General features: G+C 39.1%; 1 protein-coding gene across 5 annotated transcripts in view; it reads right to left on the bottom strand.

Annotated features, from left to right (window-relative positions):
* The window catches only part of XPOT (exportin for tRNA), a 61,785-nt gene that overhangs the window by 21,223 nt on the left and 17,145 nt on the right, over nt 1-23,417 (bottom strand). For all 5 annotated transcript variants that reach the window (XM_037887403.2, XM_037887384.2, XM_037887394.2 and 2 more), the window contains 13 exons: nt 20,075-20,157; nt 17,037-17,093; nt 15,859-15,928; nt 13,870-14,088; nt 12,948-13,132; nt 12,351-12,519; nt 7,158-7,394; nt 6,793-6,831; nt 4,939-5,001; nt 2,747-2,871; nt 1,620-1,764; nt 1,339-1,458; nt 1,038-1,132 (listed from right to left, as the gene is read on the bottom strand). In XM_037887403.2, the coding sequence (XP_037743331.1) occupies nt 1,038-1,132; nt 1,339-1,458; nt 1,620-1,764; nt 2,747-2,871; nt 4,939-5,001; nt 6,793-6,831; nt 7,158-7,394; nt 12,351-12,519; nt 12,948-13,132; nt 13,870-14,088; nt 15,859-15,928; nt 17,037-17,093; nt 20,075-20,157 (1,607 nt within the window). The remainder of the gene's footprint in view (nt 1-1,037; nt 1,133-1,338; nt 1,459-1,619; nt 1,765-2,746; nt 2,872-4,938; nt 5,002-6,792; nt 6,832-7,157; nt 7,395-12,350; nt 12,520-12,947; nt 13,133-13,869; nt 14,089-15,858; nt 15,929-17,036; nt 17,094-20,074; nt 20,158-23,417) is intronic.

A 23,417-nucleotide genomic window follows, 5' to 3' on the forward strand; every position in this document is an offset into this window, starting at 1 on the left:
AATGCAGAGATGTCTGCATGAGTCTGCAGAGAGCCTGGAAAAATAGCTGACAAGTGGGAATGGCCCTGTTCATTTCAGAGCTTGTCTACACTTACAGGCTACAGCATCTGCGCTGCTGTAGCACTTACTGAAGACGCTATCTATGCAGACAGAAGAGCTTCTCCCGTTGGCATAGGTATTCCATCTCACCAAGAGGAGATAGCAATGTTGACAAGAGAAGCCCTCCTATTGACATAGAACTATCTACACCAAGGGTAAGTTTGATATAACTGCATTACTCAGAGATGTGGATTTTCCACACGCCTGAGCGACGCCATTATACCAATATAAGCATGTAGCGTAGACCGGAGTTAAGTTACATGTTTTCATTAACAGTTGAAAAAGGGTCAGGTTTCTATGTCTGATGTATTGTTACAGAGTTTTTCCTGCATTTAGGTGCAATATTTGTGCGTGAGAAGTAGGACCAATATGATTTCCTGCTACTAATCATACCACAGATTGAAGAGTTTTAACTGTATTATTAAATAACCTCCATATAAAACAAGTTTTGCCTACTAGGTTAAAGAGAACAAATATATATTCAAAATTTGGTTAACTCTTGTGTAAGTTGTTTTCAGGTTGTCACACTGAGGAATGATACTAATACTGGAACTCCACTCATGATCTGCCCACAATTGCTGGCTGGTTCCACTAAGATGACGAGCAGCGAAAGTTGCTATTGACCGGTATATCACCATCATTAGACTTCAGCGTTAATATCAAACTGAGGTGAATTGGGAGAGTTCACATCTGTTTTTCCTCTTTCTACAAATTCAGACAACTCTGCTTCAGTCCACATTTTAAGATTCTCTGCAGTACTGGCTGAATTTTACAAAACCTAATGGGTCTTCCAGAAAAGTACTTTTATGGTGTACCACTTAATTCCAGCTCATTTCAACATGTTGAATTTTGAATAAAAGAAACAGGTCACTGCTCTCTCATCACCTGAAATTCTTTTGTAAAAACTGGATACACCATTTGAAACAACTTTCACTTACTTAAGAGATTTGACAAATCTGGAAAAGAGGTAAGCTGTTCTGCTTCGTACTTTTGGACTAGTATGGCGAAGACCTCTGTGATCTAAGAATGCCATCTGCAATTAAAATAAAAATTTCAGTTTGTATTCATTGTACATAAGCAGAAAATTTAACAAACCAACAAAATTTCCATCTATCTTTTTCAGAAAATAGAAAAGGAACAACAGACAAGTTTTCCAAACACAAAAAAACCTTCCTAATATTTACTTTATCTAGTTGGAGAAAATAAAGTAAGAAGTTTTGTATGAATGATCAAACTTACTAAAACATTTGGAATGTGCTGAGGTTCAACAGCGAAAAATTTTTCATATCTAACCACCGTTTCAAAGAATTCCAATGTCACTGATGTATGTTGATAGGCACTAACACCAGATGTCACCAGCTGTAGGGAAAAATGCATTAAGGAATTAGAATTAATCATTTATAGTGCATAACTACAGTTTAGTGAGGTACTGATAATCATGATGAGCCTTTCCTATTAAAAGAAAAAACTGCTAGTAAAGAGTGAAACATTTAAGTAACTCTTACTGCTGAAATACTTACAGTTCGCATCATATCCTGCAAAGCGCTTGCTTTTGAAATATCACCAGAGAAGTGAGCACCATGAGAAACAGGGAGAGCCTCAGCCAACATATACAGGAGCCTTATTGCTACCTCTATTTCCATAAACCGTGTAGCCTGCCAATTCCTATAAAATGGACACGAGATTATGCTTCAACAAAGGTCACATTAGCCAACAGAGCTTCATGAAACACTTAAGCTACCAATTTTATTGCCAAATATATTTCCCAGTATTTTCCTGTGAAGTGCCTTGAACTGCATGGCATGGAGAGACTACAGATTTCATCATCATCAGTGCAGTTTTCATTAAACATAGGAGCCAACGATCAGTTAAAGTACAACTAGGCAAATAAAGACTATAAGAACACTGGCATCCTGAAATATTGGCCATTGGAGAGCATTATTTTTTACATACAACAGACATGCAGCGTTTCTTTTCACCATTATAGCAGTATCGTAGAAATAGTAGAGGAGCATTCAACAAAAATACTGTAGGTTTCTCATAGCTGCTATTTAGGATTGAGGAGGAAGACAAATTTGGTATGGTTTGAGTGTTCTAAGTTTTAAAGGAACACTTGATTTTGTTTTTCCCCAACGTTATCTATTCACACTGGGCCTTGATAGTAGCAATATTTGATGCAACTCCCCTTTCCACTGGCACCAGTCTATCACAGCTTCTCAATCCCTCAAATATTTTGGTATTTATCACTATTAGCTTTAAAAATATATAAGAAGAAGAAGATCCACACGATGAAAAGCTAAGGAGAAACTATGCAGTTGCTAGATAATGGTGGTCCCTAAAGTGAGAGGATGGTGATAACCTTAAAGTTAGAGAGAGAAGACACCTATTTTAGAGTCTAAGCCCTCATTTAATATTACAAACAGATCAAGAGGTTTTCTAGAAATCTGAGCCTAAAAGAATAATCAAGATTATTTTACTGCTGAAGACACAGCAAAATGATACTGACCACTAAATTAAATGTAAAGAATGGTTTACCTGAGAGTTTTGACAAGGCCTGCATGAGAAGTTTGTCATCCGTTATTGCATCAAACAATCTTTCCTGAAAGTGCAATCTTTCTTAAAGCCAACTAGAAGAAATATAACTTACTGCAGTGTAGTGTTAAAAACTCTGCGGACTGAAGCCAATAGTAACTCTGGTGACACCTGAGCTAATCTGTCCAACAATAGTTTCAGCTGTTTCCTGTATTCCACGAACATTGCTTCATCTTCACCCTGCAACAAATAAATATGTAAATGTGGATTACATGAAGAATCTAAGACAGGTTTCAGAGTAGCAGCCGTGTTAGTCTGTATCCGCAAAAAGAAAAGGAGTACTTGTGGCACCTTAGAGACTAACAAATTTATTTGAGCATAAGCTTTCGTGAGCTACAGCTCACTTCTTTGGATGCATTCACCACTGCATGCATCCGATGAAGTGAGCTGTAGCTCATGAAAGCTTATGCTCAAATAAATTTGTTAGTCTCTAAGGTGCCACAAGTACTCCTTTTCTTTTTATATTTAAGACATCTGAAGATTACATCTTTAGAAAACTAAGTTGTGATTAGTCATGATACAAAATAGATTATGAAAAGTTAATTGGGTAGATACGTACCAGTCATCTTATTTGCTTGTGTCTTAATGTCATGCCCTTTCTTATTTTCCGTATTACAGTGACATCTAGAGGCCCTAACTAAGAACAGGGCACCACTGAGTATCCAAAGTATTCACTATTCACATGAGTATCCAAAGTACCTTCCATAAAAACTTCAGAAAACAAAAAGGTGTGGAAAGGAGGGGGGATGGAAAGCAACTAATTAACTCAGGAGAATGCTTTTTTAAATTGCTGCCTTATCTTAGAGGTACAAGTCTGCATTTGTGTACAACACCCTAGGCTTAACAAGGGTGGAGCCAGGGCTATGGTTAAACCCAATTAATGCACGGAAGGCAGATATATTAGCCCCAGGATAAGCAGATCCCTTTTCCCTTGGTAGCTGACCAGGGGTTACTTTAGGTTAATTAGGACACCTGGGGCCAATCAAGAGCCAGGCAGGAGATAGGAGCTGAGGGAGAAAGGCCAGCTACTGGAGAGCTGAGCAGTGCAGACGCTGACAAGCATTAGGAGAGAAGCCACGCAGGTACAGAGGCGAAAGACAGGAGAATCCCTGCCCAACAGGGCGGACAGCCCTTCCAGACCCCGAAGGTCTGAGGGATGAGACCCTGCCAGAGGGGAGAGACTGAACCGGGTGTCTGGTCTGTTGCCACTACTCCCGCAGAGGCTACCAGAGACTGAGAGGCTCCCTTCCCCCCTCCCTGGTCAGGGAGGTTGGGAGGGACCCTGCTCTGACAGGATGTGGACAGTAAACCCAGGGGTGTGGGGAAAATTCTGAGGGAAAAGAGGAATACCCTAGCCTGCCACTAAACGGAACCGAGGCGGAGAGGAAGCTTTGTCACAATATATTAAAAAAGTGTTTCTAATTTCTACGGTGGGATCGCACTCAGAGGCTTGCTATGTGAAAGGGGGCACCACTACAAAAGTTTGAGAACCACTGGATTAAATTTATTGTCTAATTCTGCAAATTAGCTAGTTGGTCAAGAAACTAGTAACGTAATGAGATGCATTGAAAGAGCAGCTGCTAGTTAGCAGGTATTTAAATATCTGAAAAAAAATCCTTCTGTGGGTTTGAGATCCTGTTACACTATCATTTGGTTTCTTGCTAAAAGTCTGAGTCTGACCCAAATGCAGTTCACTTAAAGTTATTCAAGTTAATACCAAACAATTTGAGAGATCTTTGACCTGTACCAAACCAGTATGCCTGTCTAAAAATTAGACACTTTGTTTTCTTTGTTCTGCACTTGGAAATTCTGTGTTAATTTGAACCACTGATACGGATACCCCAGTCATCTAATGTATGGTGTCACAAGGAACAGTATGCATGAGAATGTCAGTTTATGAGCTCAGTTCAATGCACTAATTTAAACTCATACTTCAGTTCAGACAGATTATTCCAAAAATTCCTGTAAGTCGTTGTCACCCAAACACCAATTTTTAAGAGTATTCCCCCCTTTTGATACATATACTGCTCTGATGGATGTTAACAGAAGATACGCTTGCATTGAGATAATAGGTTTCAAATCTTAGTTTTTTAAATTTAAGATAAATACACTGATTGATATTCACAAATTTTAAACAAAGTTATCTACATGAATCTTAGGATTCCTCACTTAAGCCAAACAGCCTGTAATTTAAAATTGAGATTTTATATTTACAAAAATCAAGTTTACCTAAATATGACATCTTACCTCATGTTCAAAATTATATTCTTCATCATAGGTCAACTTCTTCATAACAGCCAACATAATTGCCTATAGTGAAGAAAAGTTGATAAAATTAGTGTACTCCAGTACTCCAACAAAGCAATTGATAACTACATAAATCCTAGCACTATACTTTGCAGTAAAGCAATCTGGGAAATATTTTAAAATGTAGTAGCTGAAGTTTATATAATTAAAAATTAATCCACCCTTGAGGTAGAATGTTCAAAGAGACTTAATGGAAGTGATGTTCCACAGGGTTTTTGTGAATCAGATAAGTGACCAAATCTTCAGCTATAATTCAGATTTTAAAAGCCTGATTTAGTATAATTGACAGTGCTCAGTTTCTAGCAGTATTATCCAACTCACTAGTTCCCACATATAACCGATATGGTTCAACCCCAAAATTTAAATTCCCACCACATATAGCTCCATCATATCTTACATATAAATGTTGTGGGGTAGAGGGTGGGGAGAGAAGAGTATTTTTAAACAAGAACCTCCCCTAAGTTTTTCAGGGTTTAATGTTTTTTGTTTTGTTTTGTTTTTCATTTCCATTTTTAGAACTTGTTATTCTGAGGTATTCAAAGTTTTTTTTTAAAACGTATTGGAAGTACTGGGCTCTAATTTCTTTCTGTGAATGAAAAGCTATTCTAAAAAATTACAAGGGAAATGACATGAACATCAAGGTTCTTGTTATGCCTATTAGAGAACAATCAAAACCGCCCAGAAGCCTATAGGGGAAATGGGTAAAATAAACTATCACTGGAAATCCAAGAGGGGAAGGGTGAAGTTGTGCATTATTTTGTGAGAAAGAGGAGTGGATTTGATAGAATTAAGCGGCTTCTACAGTCAGATAGGGAATCTGATTATATGGTTTTACATGAAGCGGACTAGCTTATCTTGTTTTTCTGTTAGTTTCAGCAGTAACCTGCCTTGATCTAATGAAACAGAACTGGAACTACACAAGGACAAAACTGATAGGCCTGTTAGCACACAGTGTCCAAAGTGAAAAGCTAACACTTCAGGAATATATTTCTAAAGTGAATATACTATGTGTTGTGTTTTATTTCATAAGCCCCTCCTTCCAAACTCTTAATTCCAAACCTCCCCACCCCCACTTTTCTCTGAGTTGGGATAATTAAAACAATGTAAAGAGAATAATCTAAAATTCAGTTTGGAAAACTTCTCAACTTGCCTATAGATACAAAATGATATCACTATATTATAGAGCAGGGGTTCTCAAACTGGGGGTCAGGACCCCCCAGGGGGTTGCGAGGTTATTACGGGGGGGGAGGGGGGTCGCAAGCTGTCAACATCCACCCCAAATCCCGCTTGCCTCCAGTATCTATAATGGTGTTAAATAAACTAAAAAGTGTGTTTAATTTATTAGGGGGGGGGGGTCACACTCAGAGGCTTGAAAGGGGTTCCCAGTAAAAAAATTTGAGACCCACTGTTATAGAGCACACAATTTGGATACAAAAATTCCCAGAATTATGAAAAAATGGATTCAAGTTACTAGAGCTGATTGGGAGGAAGAAAGTTGGAAAATCTGGGCTAAAACAATGTCCATCTTTATATGAACAATTCAAAATAGATGGTAAATTTAACAATTTTTGATTTTTAATATGTTTGGTTAAATGAGGGAAACTCATACTGCCCCTAATGATAAGTCACGACAACTTTACTGATGCATGTTTTGAGACTAACGTATAAAATAGGTAGTCTTAATAAAAAGGGAAACGTTTGTATTTCTGAAGAGTTTTAGGGATCACATTTGCCAAAAATAATGATACTTATCAAATTAGAGCTCTGCTAAGAAGGAACTTCAACTAGTCTTACCTCTACATTAGCTTTTTGCTGCTCCGAAAGCACAGAGAGCTGTAATGAGACATTTCAAATGTTATCTCTCATCAAAAGTGATTTTGCACTTTCTAATAGTTAAAAGAATAACTATGTGTTTCTTTACAACACTGCTACTGCTTGCAAGCATATTTTTAGGAGAACACAAAACTTCATCCAATCTCATTTCTCCAAAACTCTACAAACAACTGTACATAAGCAGTATGTTCAGAAACCAATAAACCAGAGCTACTATGTGTTAAACACCAAGCTACAAAGTATTTTTATAACAAGTAAACTCCTGCAAAGTAAATGTTCTTAAGTTAGGGAGAAAATAAGTTGCCATATATATTTTTTTAAATTACCTGTTTCAAGATGTGAAGGTAATCATAACAAAACCCAATAATATTAGATGAGATATCATCATCTTCATGAATTAGCAGCTGCAACATTAGGGCCACTTTCGCTTCAATAGCTTGCAGGGTGTCTTGAGCACTTTTCATATCTCCACTCTTTACCAGTTTAGTCCAGCTAGTTATCAATGCTTGCCCCATTCCATTGACCAGCTTAGAAAATCTGGCTAGAAAATCCACATCATCTTCCTGTAGGAAGAATAGGGATCTGATTAGAAATAGTAGCAAAGACTCAAAGCTCCAACTCCCCAAAGCAGTATAGATTCATGGGCAGTGCTATGCATTGTCTCCTATAGGTACATAGTGCCACGTAAGGAAGTAGCATATGTGTATCCTAAATTGGCACAGTGGTTGCCTGGTTTGTTCTTTCCGTGATGGAATGGGGAGACAAAGATTAAAGCAATGCAAAAAAATATATTCACAACAACTGAGCATCACATTATTATAACTAATTCCCTCTCCCGGGTTAGTCTCCCTGTTCCTTCTACCTCAAAATGAAAAGTGATCTTACTTATACATTCACTCCCCTGAAATCTGTATAATTTTAAGTACACAAGCCCAAGTGATTTCTATGGGAAAAGTTCATACCCAAAAGTAATAAATAGCTGGCAGACATTTTTAAAAACACACTGTGATGAACTCTTCTCTTCTGAAGATAAACAAAGCAGACATGTTTCTGTATTTGCAGAATCAACCCACTTCAAGTAAAAGTGCTAGAAGATCTCTCAGAAAGGAAATGTGTTTATTGTCACTCTTCATTACAGATATGAAGTGTTTTACATATGTATAAAGCCATTCATTCTAAAGCACATTATAAATTACACACTGGATCAGGGTAAAGTAGTAGAGATCCTCTTTAGAGCAACTGAGGGAAGGTTTGCATATTGGAATCTCCCCAATCATCCTTGCAGCAGCCTGGAGGCTCTTGCAGCAGTTCCCAAACTGTGGATTGTGACCCCAAATGGGGTCGCAGGTCCAACGAGCTAGAATCAGCCGGCAATATGCCATCTTCCCCCAAATATGTCCAGACGCACTCCATGAACACTATACCAGAAGGCTGCCATTTGGTCTACAAAATGGCAGCCTCTGCACAGAGTGACCTCGCACATACAGTGCATGTAAGGCCATGCTGTGCAGAGGCCACCAGTTTGTAAAATCACAGCCTCCTGACACAGCGTTTGTGGAATAGGTCTGGACACGCTGGATTTGCGGATACTATTTTGCCATTTGCACCAGCTGGCTGTGCAAGCATCCAGCTGAAAGACTTTAATCCAGAAGATCCTTATCTGTGGACAGCAGCCTTATTAACAGAGTATCCTCTGTGCTTGAGTTGGTAGGTATCTGTGCTAGCCTTTTCTGAGATGGGAATCTGCAGCGGCTTGCAAACTCCTTAATGCAGGGCCCATATCTTCTTTTATGCCACTTTGAGTATCCTGCTGGTACTTAATAAAGAATCATTGTAAGTCACTGGTTACTGTGCTGCCCTACTGTCACCACACAGGACCTTCCTAAATCCTGGTCTCGTTTGCTTAACAGTGAATTCCTCTGATTTGTGATAAGAGGTACAATGGACCCATTTTTACACAGAGTATCTGCTTCAACCTCCAGCAGTAAGTCTAGTGATGCAGTTACGATCAAAAAACCCAAGAGTGCAAGACACATGCTTGCAAATATGACAAGGCTTTCTTTGAGTATGGCTTCACCAGTGTTTGTCAAGAATGAAGAAAGGCCAAAATGGCTGTTATGTCACACAGTGTTAACTACTGAAAGCAAGAAGCCTAACTAACTTAAAAGACACTTGGAAATCCTTCACAAGGAACACACAGGAAAATCAAAGTCATTTTCCAGCGCTGAAAAGAAGAACTTTTGCATCAACAAGTACCATTCAAGAAAGCCATGTTAGTCTCTGGCCATGTTCAAAAAGGCATAATTTGAGGTTAGTTACCACATTGCATAGGCCAAGAAGCTTCACACAATAGGAGAGACTTGGATTTGACAGCTGCAATCGATATGGTGAAAATGTGTGGAGAAAGTGAGGCAAACAAGCAAAGCCAGATCACTCTCCAACAGCTCAATGAAGCAAAGGATTGAGATGAAAGCAGCAGATCAGGGAAAACATCTGAAAAAAGTTTTTACTCTTCCCGTTGATGTGAGCACAGAGGGTCATGATGCACATTTCTTGGCTTTTCTGAAATGCACATGAGAGGATGCAACTCTCGAAGACATTCTGTTCTGGGCCTCCATCTTCCCAGACTCGAGATGGTGCACTGAATGCTTGATGTGTTACATGCAAGACAAAAATATCCCATGTGATTGCATGATGGGCTTTTGCACAGACGGAGCTCCATCTATGGCAGGCCACAAAGCAGGTCTGAGTGCACAGGTAAAGAAAGTTGCTCTGTCTACTGTGTGGACTCACTGCATGATTCACAGAGAACAAAAGGCATCTAAACCTTTGAGTCCAGAGCTAAGTGAAGTTTTGCAGCAGGTCTCATCTATTGTAAACTACATCAAGTGTTTGCCTCTTCACACATGCCTTTTTGGAAAACTATGTGAAGACATGGGGTCTGATCATGATGTGATGTTCCACACTGAAGCTCACTGGCTCTCGAGAGGAAAAGTACTGAGACGATTTTTTCAACTGAGACAAGCTGCATACCTATGCAATGGACAACAAAGAATGAATTCACTGAATTTTCTATGTGACCAAAGCAAGATGTGTCTTCTTTTCTATTTCACAGAAACATTTGAGAAACTGAACGAATTGAATACAGGTCTGCAAGGAAAGCTCACATCCTTTACCTTAGCGATCAAAGAAAAGGATTCATGAAAACAATTGTTTTTCGGAAGAATAATCTTTTGAAGGCAAACGATGAATCCTTTCCACAGCTTTGCAAGTTCTTGGCTGACAACAAAATTATTCAGCCTCCCACACTGGTGATGGTTGAGCTGAGCATCTCATCAGATGGAAGAACAGCCTACATCCAAATTACCTGGATTCCTTGGTCACTAGGTTGCTGTCTGGGGGTCACAGAAAACAGTAAGTCTCAAAATGGGGTTATGGAGATAAAAAGTTTGAGAACCCCTGTTCTAGAGTCTAGCATATGAGGAACAGAAAGCAGGAATGCTCCTTCTGCCTTCAAGCAGCCAGGGAGGAATAGTGGAGAGGCTTCCAGTTTATCAGACACTTACAAACTGGAGACTCAATGACAGCAACCTGAGCAGGAATTGCAGCATCTTCTCCTTTCTCTATAGCTGGGTGAGGGAGGTTGGGTTCTCATCTAAGCATTGCTCTGACGAAAGGGAGCCCATCTTTTGCTAGTAAGTTTATTTCTCTGACTATTAAGTGTCTGGTAACATTTTCAAACCCTACGTGAGAGGAAATAGGCACACCTGACACAATAAATTAGAAGAGTACAGAATTGGGGTGGGGGGGGTGAGGAGGAGGAGAAAAAAATAAATAAGGCGAGGCAGGGTGAACAATGTTAGAGTCAGAGCTCAGAGCTAGAAGGGATCACTGTATCATCCAGTCTGACTTCGCTGTACATAACAGGACAGCAACACCACCATGCACCCACACATTAAACCCTGCAACTGAAATGAGACTAAAGTATTACAGCCCACAAGAGACTAGACTTATGTGCCACAGGTAGAGAACAGGAGGAATCAAGGTGCACCAGTGCTCGAGGCCCCTGCAATGGCAGGGAAGTGATTGAGGTATACTCACATAATTCCAGCAAGTGACCTATACCCACATGCTGCAGAAAAAGGCAAACACCCCCTGTAGTCAATTCCTAATCCCCACATGATCAGTTAAGACCCTGAGCATGTGAGCAAGAACCAGCCAGCCAAGCACCTGAGAGAATGCTTGGTGCCTGTAAGCATGTCGGCAGGTATGGGTCTCCCTCACTGTCAGTCTCTGAGGGAGGCCACGCCCCTTTGCTGACATGCTCCTGAAACAACAATCTAAGTAAAGGGGAGAAGTCATCCATCTCTAGCTCCAACCCTTAGGCAAGGTAGAGCCACAAATAGTTCAGAGGCCTAGGCCCTCAGGCAGGGTGGGGCACCAAACAAAGAGCCTAAGGTGCCGGCAGGGGTTGAGCGCCAGCAAATAGTCTACGGTCCTAGCTTGTCGGACGTAAACTAGGCCAGGCCTCTTGGCTTGAGATGGGGAAGCTGCTAGCCCAAAGATGGGGTGGCAGAGGGTAGGGGGACACGGGCCCACCCGACTCTGCCACATCCCATCCCAGGGCCTTAACAGTGGTCTGCCACTGGGTCAGAGGGGATCCGCCCGCAACAGGCTGACCTAGAGTCAGCCAGCAGCCTAGCCACATAGACGGCTGCCCCTGGGTCACTTCCTCCCATCAGGGTGTATCTGAAGCCCAGGTCGTCCTCCATCTCCCTAGGGTATACCGCTTATCTGAGCTGCAGGGCCTGCCTTTTGCGCTTCCTGTTCCTGTACCACCCTTCCGGTTCCAGCATAGTGGCCGAGATCTTCCTGGTTCCGCCTACCAGGGGGCATCTGGCTCTCCCACCTCAGAGCACTGGCTTACACCCCACAATCTCCCATCTCTAACCATGGCCATACTTGATGCTTCAGAGGAAGATGGTAAAAAACCCTCCTGGAATACACTGAGGCAAAAATATCCCTTCTGGACCCCTGCCAGTGGCCGGCTGAAACCCCAAGGCATGAGCTTTAGGAACATAAGACAAACCAGAAGTGAGCCCCAGGGCTGTTGAGCCCTGTCCCTTACCATCACAAACAACCCCAACATAAAACTATACTCAAATTTGTCCAGATCTCCTAAAAATTGTTTGCCCCCACAACTCCTATTGGGAAGCTGATCCAGAACCTCACCCCCTCTGATGGTTAGAAGCCTTCTAATTTCCAGCCTGAATTTGTTTATGGCCAGTTGATATTAATTTGTTTTTGTCCTTACCTTAAATAGCTCTTCACCCTCCTTTGTACTTACCCCCTAATGCATTTAGAGCAATCAGCCATATCCCTCTCAGCCTTCTTTTTGTTAGACTAAAGAAGCCAAGCTTTTCTAGAGTCCCCTCGGAAGATAGGCCCTCTATTTCCCTGATCATCAAATCTTATTTATGTAGCTGTGTGACTTATCTCCAAAATACCAATTTACTAACCTGATCAATACTGAAGAGACCAGCAGACTGTAACACTTGACACAAAGATTCTACCAGTTTTGTTTTATCAATTGGGTCCATTCCCTTATTTACAATTTCAAACAAACAGTCACATGCTTCCTCCCGAAGAACTTCTACAGACATGTGACCTAGCAGCATATTTATAAACCTAGAAAGGAGAAAACAAGTTAATATATAGACACACTACATCATCACATGCGTAAGCGAAGTCATATAATTTGTATGTTTTCCTACTTACAATGTGGTTTCACTTTAAATTAATTTAAAAGCCTATATAGTGCATGTGGTTTGTAGATCTAGACAATAACATGTGTCATTTATAAACATAGTAGTCAGACCCATCTAACACTATGGCTTACATTGCTTTGTGAAATCTCTCTCCACTGCCAAGAAATCAGCAAGTATTAAAAAGTTACTTAGAACAGGAAGTTTGGGTGGCACAATTTTTTTTTTGTATTTCTAGAACAGATTTTTGACATAGGTTGTTGTAAGAATCATATTACCATGCCGCTGACAGGATTGCATACAAAAATACTATCAGAAAGACAAAGATTTCTAATGAAAAAGAATCCTTACCTTTCATTGGCTATCAGACTCAAATCTATCCAGGAGACATAAGCTCCAACTACTTCAAGGCACTGGCATGTCAACTCTGCATTAGTATATTGATAATTTTGTAAGATTTGGTACCACGACTCCACCAGGCTTGGAATGCACTGTTCTCTCATGGTGTCTTTTAATAAAGTATTTCTACGAGCCTCCTATAAATACAGCAAGAGCACATGTTCATCTTTTTATAGATTAGTCGCTTTTGCACATTCACTATCAAATGTAAACACTTGGAACAGTTCATGTGCTTGAAAGATGCAAATATTCATGATCCACATTTATGTTTTCCTTATTTTGTTTCCTACTGCTTATTAACTTTAAAAGCTTACTCAAAAGTTGGTAGCCCCAAAACTGCACCTACTTTTCCCGTCTGCTGACAAAACCAATACATACAGTAATTCAAAACAATTTCCAGTCAGCAATTTCCTTTTCTGAAAAGACACTTATAAATGCCAAAAAGGGAAGCAGAAAGACTTCCAAGCCCTATTTTTAAAAAAACATATGAAGAATTATAAGTGATGCCTCATCAGAAACTGGAACATTTTAAAAATTAATCAATTTTAAAAACATCAAGTGGACAATAGTCCATTAGACTTCCCACACTACTTCTCATGCACAAACAAAATGCTGCTGTTACGGGGTCACAAACATTACAGAGTTTGTTCAATTCAAACACTAATTGTTTTGATTGAAATTTAAGAACTCATGAAAAAAGGTTTTTATAAAGTTTTATACACACAGCTGTTGAATGTAAACTACCCTGTAATTCTTTTAAGGCAGAATCCTCCTGGTGAAGAACAGAATCCCTTTTGTTGCAAATAAGATGAACAGTCCTTAAGCCCCAAACAATATTAATATGATGCAACATAAAAAACATGACATAACTTGCCTCTGATGTATGAACTACATCCCGGTCTACCAGCTCAGCATCAACAGCCATAAGGATTCTGAGGTACAGATCTACTCCTTGAGGGTTAAGGTCTACTACTGACAGAATATCAAAAAAAAACTTGGGCCATTTTGTGAGATATTCAGTGACAAACAGCAATGCAAAGACTTGTGCTGCTTTGTTGCGAATAAAAGTCTTCTCTGGTTGGGGATTCAGCATCTGGGAGAAATAGAATATTTTCTTTATATTTCTTTTACACATTAGAAGAGAATAACTGACTGATTTGGTTGTCCCCCTGTACTTAATCAACGCAAACACCATCTCCCATTTCACAGTCATGCAGATTATGTGAAATACAACAAGTGTGCAAAAAAACAAACAAACACCTTTCCCCCCCAATAATCTTATATTTTAAACATTATTAATGCTTTTGAAAAAGATTCAGTTTAAAGACCATTTAGGTGACAATATTCTTCCTATATGCTATGGATAAAGGTGCTCTGTGCAGTTGAAAAAAGGAAATCATGTAATTTGACAGCAAATACTATCTTGGCTATCTTGATGGTTTGGAAAAAAAGAGCTTTACAAATACAAAAACCACTTGGTTCTCAACTTGTGCTTTGTTACCCCAATTGGCTGCTGTTTTTGCAGGTGATGAGAAGCTGTTCCCAATTCTCCTTTATTCAGAGAACGAACTGGGCAGGTACCAAATTCCACCATTCTTCTGTTACTATACATTTTTCTCCTCATCTCCCTTCACAAGCTCCTTAGCATGTAGCAGCCTTCTGCAAAGGGAAACTAACTAGGTACACTGACCCATATTAGCAGACTTCAAGCAAGCTACTAGCATGCTACTGGATGCCACTTGCTATAACTAATTTTAGAGAGCGCAAGAGGTGAGCGAAATGAACACTAACTAATAAATGTGTATCAACTGCTATAAGGTGAAAGTATGCCCCTGTGCCTGGTCTACAATGGAGAAGGTGAAATCAGAAAGGTAGAATATCTTTTCAAAAGAGGGAAGACAAGTGATCCTGCCATTTACCCCACAAGACTAACTTCAATCTCTAATAAAATAATAAGACTCTAATACACCATGAAACAACTGCACCTTCTTTCAGAAGTTTAGTGAAGAGCAGCAAAAGTGGAGAGATTTAATTAAGAGTTAAAATATTTAGAGTTTGGCTGAGTGTTGACTAAGATGGGTTCTATGTAGGCATTTATATCATGCCTATCACTGTGGTATTGGATAACAGTTTACAAAAGGTTACGTGTATCAAGAAGGGAGAGAAATAATTTAGTGCAGAAACAAAGGGAGATAATTGGGAGTGCAGTTAAGGGAATATTCAAAAAGTCTTCTTCGCAATGATCTATTTGATCATGGCAGAGTATCCGTAGGAAAATTCTGGAAATTGTATTGCTTGACATTTAAAGCTACACTGGACAAACTACTACTCAATATACCAGAGACATATTGTGCATTGTCAAACAGATGGACTAAGTAATCTTTTTTGTCTCTATATGACTTTTTCCCACCCTCCCAGTAGCCAGAAATTAGGGCTGATGGACAGGAGTCTCCAAAAGAGGAAGAAGGATGCTCCCAACTTTAGGCAATGAGAGAAGAGTGGAAGTTGAGTTATATCCCTAAAAAAGAAATCTGTAATGCTCCAAAAGAATTGGCATAACTGGTTTCTTAACTGAGGTGTAGGATAGGAATAAAAGCAGAGATAAGAATTTAAACATTATTTTAAGCACATTTAATTACAAACTTGTTTTCAACACAAGAGTTTTAAAAAAATATAAAACCTGAAGAATTATAATGTCAATCATATGTCTGAATACATTTTTCTATCAGGTAGCTTATCTTTTTATGGGGTACATAGGAAGCAAGCTTTACACCTAGTTTCAAACCTTTAATCTGGTACCAGTTAGTAACCCTGAATAAGCCTGCTGAACATTATTAATTGTTGTAAAAGAAAAAACATTTACCTGAGCTTGTAGCCATGTTACAAGTGTTTCCCTGATTAGCTGCTGTTGGACTTCAGTAAGTTCAGAATATCTGAAACAAATCATTCTGATCAAAATGATCCTATATCTTGTTAGTTTGCTTACTTCTGGTTCCAAAGATTAAAAAGGCAAAAGCTAAATTACTTAGACATCTGTATTGCCTTCATACGCAGACTGTTCTGTGCAATCTACATAAAATCTTACCACAGAAGGAATTCTCTTAACTGTTTGCATATTAGAGTTCTAAATCAAAGTTTAAAATACTTTCTAGTAACCTATTTAATGAAAGCCATTCTGCACCATATGGGAATAATTTTACTTGTGTGTGTCAGATTGCCATAGCTTTTCTACTACACAATTATACTTCCTCCCAGTCTTCTAATATCACCTTTAAGACGTATAAGAAAAAAAGAGAATTTGTCTATGCTGACTGGGATTACTATTTTTAATTAAAATTCAAATGACAATTAAATTGCATTAGACATTAAAAATTAATTCATTGTCTTAATTGTGGTTATTCCTTAACTGTGAGCAGTTATTACAATATTGTATTTACATCAAAGCCATTAGTTATTTGACATTAATACTGAAGGACTGAAGGGTAGTTTCAACTACCCCTATCATTGCTTTCTGTTGCTAAATTCAGTTTTGTCCTGATTAACTTACCGTAAAATACGGAATTAAAGATATATAAAAATAAAACACACAAATAAAAGTATCATAATTTGAAGCAAAACACCTTCATAAATAAATGTATTTCCCCACTATTTAAGAATAATTTTACATTTAAAAAAGTAACAACATAAGCCAAACCTACAGTATCTCCAACAAAAACTATCACTTCAAAGACCAAAAAACAGTAGTAAATACAACACATACAGGTATAGAAGAAGTTAATTTAAGTAAGTTTAATGGGAAAAGTAGAATTTATATGGCCAAGTGCAGACTTCTCAACGCAATTAATATACATTGTCGTAAAAAGCCAAAATAACTAACTGAAAAATGGCTAAAAGTTTGAATAACCAAGTTTCCACTGGCTACTTTTTTTAAGTAAAAATATTTTGAATATTACTGATAAAGCTTTTAATTTCTTTCCACAGATTGAGTGGGAAAACAATTGTTCTATACACTATTACTATAAGAAGAAAAGGGTTTCTCACTTGAATTTAATTTGATGTTCTATAACTTGAAAGCAGAAGAACTTGATGTGATCATCACTGGAATTAGAAGAGAAAATGCACAATCAACACAATGGAAATATTGCAGCCCACTTCTCCAGGAAGAATACGCTCCTGGAACTGTGCAATCAGTTATCAATTCTTGTGATGAAGAACTGCTCTACTATAGAGAAAAAAATCAGTTCTATCTGCTGCAAAAATTTCAGAGTACTTAACCAGTCATGAAAATGAGCACAGTCATTACAAATACACATTATCAAACATACAACCAGTTTTGATTTTTTTTTTCCTTTTTAACAACTCATTTGTTATATTGCCTCGTTTATTCAATTGTTATATTTTAACTATAGCACACAGTCAAGGGGTGCTTTACTTACAGAATTTCATGCAGAGTTAAAAGCTTTTTTGTTTTATATTATGCTGCAAAAGGTAAGAGTCTAATTCCAGCTCCTTGCAGCAAAAAAATTTTAAACCCATCATGATGACATCCACTTGAGTCTTCAACTGAGTCACTACTGAACGTAATGGTCGGGATGGTTTACAAATAGCAACCACTAGCCTGGCTTCAGCTTTCAATTGTACTTCACTTACTGCTTAATTTCACTTATTACAAAGTGATTGAGAGGTGGAAACCAACTCAACTATTTTTATAAACAAGTTCTGAAAAGTTTGGAGTACCATCACTGTAAGTGAACCATTAAAGGAAAGCTGTAGCTGGCCGTTAAAACTGGAGAGGGGTTGTAATGACAGTCAAGACAACTTTAAAACAAATTATGACAGTCTGAAGACTTCAGTATGTTCCACAGTAACAGAAATAATTTGAAGCTAAAAATCATCACTGAACGTGGGACGATATATTTATCTCATGCCAATATAACCTATTTTTCTTGAGAAAAAAATTAAAGACACCAACAGCACATAGTTTAGTTTTAACTTTTTTTTTTAAATAAAAATCACATTTTTAATCCCAGTAAGGCATTTCAGGGTATAGTACGAAGCTGTTCCATCTTGGGCAATAAAAGGCTCTACTCCTCTCATGATACACTATGTACTAGAGGCAGAGCAAACACTCCATTCCCTCTCATGGTTTATTCTTGAGTTACTGAATTTCACGTAATTTACAGTGTAACAAATATTCTCCAAAATGGCAAATACCAGGAGAAAGATTTTAGCATGACATTAAAAGTTCAAAACTTGTGTACATACAAGAAATTAAAAACTGATAGATTAGAACTCAAACAAGCCAGGTCATCAACAGGTCTATTTCCAAACATGTTTTTTCACTCGAGGAGGTGAGGAATGGGAGTGCTGCAGAAGCAGAATACCAAAAAAAAATTAATATTCCTAAAGTGTTTTGCCCCTTATAATTGCGGACGTTAACTCTTCAACATTGTATGCAGTAGGATAAAAGTTACTTTTAGAAACAAATTAATCGCAAAATCATACTTTAAAGTAATGTTAGGGTTCTAAATGAATTAATTTTTTGTAGAGCATTTTGAAGTTGAAGAAGAACTGGCAATTACAAAAAGCAAGCAAATTTAAAGATGTGATTAATATCCAAAATAGCCAATCCAAGGACATTTAATACAACTTAAAACAATTTTTTCTTTTCTAGTTTCAACATCCAAATTCTGATGAAATGCCTAGCAAGCTAATGATACTTCAGCCACAGAACCTGACAGTAACCAGCCTAGAGTGACAAGTTAAATGCCATTTAATGCAGCTTTTCAAAGTTACCTTATCTATCCCACAAAGTTGTCATTCACAAAGGATTTTTAGGAGCGTAACATATACCACAGGATTTGCTGCATCTTGCCCTCAGTCTAGCAGAGTTCAGTGGTATAAGAAAGTCAACTGCACAAAGCATGTTCAGTAATCCCACTGAGCAAGATCTGGCAGTCAGTTTGTGTCTAGACATCAAACAAAAAACACCCAATTTAATGTTTTAAATTAACATGTTAAATGTCCCTCAACCTGGTTAATTGTGGTATATAATTAAGTGTTCTGACCATATTTATCTTTACAGGTACCCTCTGAAGGATCTTGTTTGGCCATCTGTTGCTGAAAAATGTCAGTCTATATTTGGCAAATTTAGTCTCAAAATGCCAATTTTTCAGAGTTTGTTTTTAACAACCATTGCATGCTCTTCTAAGCCTCAGATCACTGGACGTTACTAGAAGTGGCATACAGAAGTAATAAGCCACCATAAGCTATTTCATCGTAACGAGACATTTATTAACCCCTAACCTCAGTTCTGCGGATACATTAATTCATTAATTTAAAATCTAAAACAGAGGTGTTTAGTTAAAATATATATACATATCTGCTGCTGCATACTAAGGGTGCAGTAATAATTTCATGAGAAACAGTGTGGCCTATTCTCAGCACACAAGTGGGTTTAAAATAAGGTGTTGTTGGCGCCCACTCACCACTGGCTTGCTGTAGCCTTCAGTAAGCCTTGGAATTTTTCAAGTAAAACTCCAACAACCTAAGGAGTGGAAATTTTGTTTCTCCAAGTACATAATGAAACATTGCTAATGCTTCAAAGCATTGTTTGGCTGAATTTGGTAAAAATGTGTGTATGAAGATTTAATTTCCCTATGAAAATTGCCATTTTGATATATAAAATGGCATTTTCCCCATTAAAAAAAAAAAAAAAAATGCAGCCCTGATTATAGAAGAGCACTGAGACTACTCATTTTTTGTGTGTTTTTAAAACAGCTATGTCAAACTGCCAAATAATTTGGACCAACTTTAATAACAAGTCTGCTTCTAAGTGGAAATCTTACACTATGTGTAGCTTCAGCATGGAGCCAGTTATAGGAGAGTTATAAATCGATGACAGAAAGGGTCAGTTACAAAAACACTAAAAAAGTAGTTATGTGCACACATTAAAACAGATTTATTATAAATCAAACCCATTTATACAATCTGATTAGCAACAAAAAAAAGCCATAAAGAAGCACAGCGTTCAGAATACTTTTGAGAATAACTATAAATCCATAAAAATAGTTTATTACCTGTATATCCTTTGGGCTAATGCTTCTGCACAGACCTGCCAAGAATCTTGGGAGATCTTCAGCTGTTCAAAATAGGCCAATGCCTGCAATCATCCCAAAACATTTTATTTAGAATTGCCAAGGACCAGGTAAAGCATGTGTAATTCCAAGCAAGTTCATGATCAAAAGGTAAGGGAGGTGTCATTTGATTCATAAAAGCTCCAGAATTATAAATTCCCTGGTGTCACCCTGTAGTGTTGGGCAGGGGGACTTGCTGCCCACGGCCCCAGCTCCAAGTTCTCTGCTTGATGGAAATTTTGATAATACTGTGTCATCAGAAATGGCTGAAGTTGAGTATCATTTGAAAGCCCCTTCTCCCATAAACACAAACATGTACAAACACAGAACAACTATGTAGATATATAATCAAGAAAATGTTTTTAAAAAAATCAACATTACTATTTTACATTTTTATTTGTAGTTTAACAGTGTCACATCAAACATGCAGCCCTCGCAAAATTAAACTGTGGCCCTCAATTGACTCTTATCAGTTAATGTTCAGAACATAACTGATTGTTTTATTGTTATAGATGATTATAAATGGAAGGAATGCTTCAAGATGATCTGACATCAGCAAAAAAAACTGTTTACTGGTACTGATCATCAGCTTTATTATGCCCCAAAAAGTTGTAACAAGGCTGGTTAAGATGCCAGCATCCAGCCAGAAATTACGGGAATCCATCTGCAAATGGTACGCACTTATTTACATAATATAATTATAATCCCAAAGTATTTTATTAAAGCTCCTTGTTTTTACTTTGGTTTTGACCATTTTTAGGCATCAATGGGAGACTAGTAATACTAGTAGCTGAATCTTTGGAGAATGCCACTGCAGAGGACTTAAACACAACACTCTGTGGCACCTTATATGCTATAAGAAATGCACCCATAACCTGAATTTGGCAAGGTTGGAGAGGAAGTATTTTGGGCATCAGGAAAAGATCAAGATGCCAGGACAAGTGCCAGCTGTGACCAAGATTTGCCTTATTCTAGGTCCCAATGCATGCATTTCGAGAAGAACACCTACTTCTGCAGTAAGCCAAAAGCATCCATGAAACACAGTTTGAATACATGAGACAGGTGAAAAACTGTATGAAGCAGAAAGAAAGAGGAGTACTTGTGGCACCTTAGAGACTAACATGCCTCCGATGAAGTGGGGTTTAGCTCACAAAAGCTTATACTTAAATAAATTTGTTAGTCTCTAAGGTGCCACAAGTACTCCTTGTTCTTTTTGCTGATACAGACTAACACGGCTACCACTCTGAAACCTGTAGGAAGCAGTTATCTCTTAGCAAGAATGTTGCATGGAAAGTAAAGGGGAACACTGACTCAAAAGATGCCCTCACACGACACTATATCACATCCAGTGATACACTGAGAACATATGTAAAATGTTGCATCGAAAGGTAAAAATAACAGAAACAAATACTGATTTTACTACTGCAAACTATGCAACTCATCTGGAGTTCATAAATTGCCTCACAGAGGCTCTAATGCAGAGGTGGGCAAACTATGGCCCGCGGGTCCCTCCGGCCCGGCACCTGAGCTCCTGGCTCAGGAGGCTAGCCCCCAGGCCCTCCACTACTGTTCCCCCTCCCGTGCAGCCTCAGCTCACTGAGCTACTGGTGCAATGCTCTGGGCAGCCAGGCAGCGCAGCTGCAGAGCCACGGCCTGACCCAGTGCTCTGTGCTGCGCAGTGGTCTGGCTGGCTCCAGTCAGGCGGCACGGCTGCAGCGCCGCCAGCCACCGGTGCTCCCGGCAGCGCAGTAAGGGGGCAGGGAGCAGAGGGGGTTGGATAGAGGGCACGGGAGTTCAGGGTGGTGGTCGGGGGCAGGGGTGTGGATAGGGGGCAGGGCGGTCAGACGGTGGGAAACAGGAGGGTTGAATGGGGGCAGGGGTTCCAGGGGGGGCAGTCAGGAAGGAGAGGGGGGTTCAATGGGGTGGCCGGGGACAGTTAGGGGATGGGGGAGTTGAATGGGGCAGGGAGAGAAGCTGGAGGAGGCAGATAGGGGGCAGGCCCTCCATACAATTCTGGAAACCCAATGTGGCCCTCAAACCAAAAAGTTTGCCCGCCCCTGCTCTCATGGGTGGGAAGGTGGTGGTGATGGCCAATGCAGAGGCTTAGTACACAGAAATATGCGCTCTGAACAGGATTAAAAGGGGAACAAATGCTTAGCAGAAAGGCTCTTAAAGCACTTATTGAAGATCACTCTGGGATATGGACCAGTTTTTAGCAATCTTATCTGTGGAAATGAATCACAGTGAATATCTTTAAAAGCAGCAAAAGCCATAGTGCTATCAAGAGCGGAAGAAAGAGCTGTCAAAGGTAACATGAAAACTGTCTGTGGCTGCTAAATTTTTACTAAAAAGAATTTTGTCCTGTAGTATGTGGGAGTTTCAAGGATTCATGGCTGACGTCGAACCTGAAAAAATAATACTGTGTGACCTGTACAATTTCTTAAGTGGTTCATTGGTGGTTATAGTGACTGCACCAAGTGTGACAGTGAGCAGGTACAGCAGAAGGCTGCCATTTTATCGCAATGCCTCATGTACAAGTGCTTGAGTGAAAGGCAGGTTTCCAACACATACACAACAACTGTGCAGCATGTGTGTAATCCACCACTACAATTGGCTGTTGATTTAACAATTCATTCCAAAACCAGTAAAAAATTGTGCAGCTTCTGCGCAGCATTGGCTCCTCCACTGACGACAAAGTACTCCACCGGGAGACTGCAATTGCAAATGAGGCTCTTGGACACATGTAACGGAATGAAGGATTGTACATTCTGCCAGATCTTGTCAAAAGGTAGGTTTATATTTTGTGCTGCCAATAACTTAGACTTCCTTGAAGATCCAGCAAATAGCAAAGGTACCTTTCATGTTACTGTTATGGTCTGCTATCAGGAGCATATTAGTGGGGACTAGTCCCCCTTAAGCATTGTCAGGACCAGCAAAAGAACTGTTCCTTTAAGGAGGTTCCTGACCTCATGACTCACTCTCTTATCAAGGTCCAAAAATTCTGAAGCCAAGAAGTCCAGTTTTCAATGAAGTACCTTGACCTCACTTGGTTATTGTGCAAAAGTGGGATGCACTACTGAGGTGAAAAATCAGAGTATAGCTTTAGCTGAAGAGATGGAAGACATACCCTCAAATGATCCCAACACCCAGGACAGAAAACCATTTCAGGAGAAAGGTACATTCCAAGACAGCCACCCTTTAACTTGCCACTACACAGGATGTCAGAGTGCACAACCCATGTATGCTCCTCCTGTCAATCATACTTGCTAGCCCCACTGATCCCTCA

This window comes from Chelonia mydas, chromosome 1 (assembly GCF_015237465.2).
Source record: "Chelonia mydas isolate rCheMyd1 chromosome 1, rCheMyd1.pri.v2, whole genome shotgun sequence".
NCBI classification, from domain to species: Eukaryota; Metazoa; Chordata; order Testudines; family Cheloniidae; genus Chelonia; species Chelonia mydas.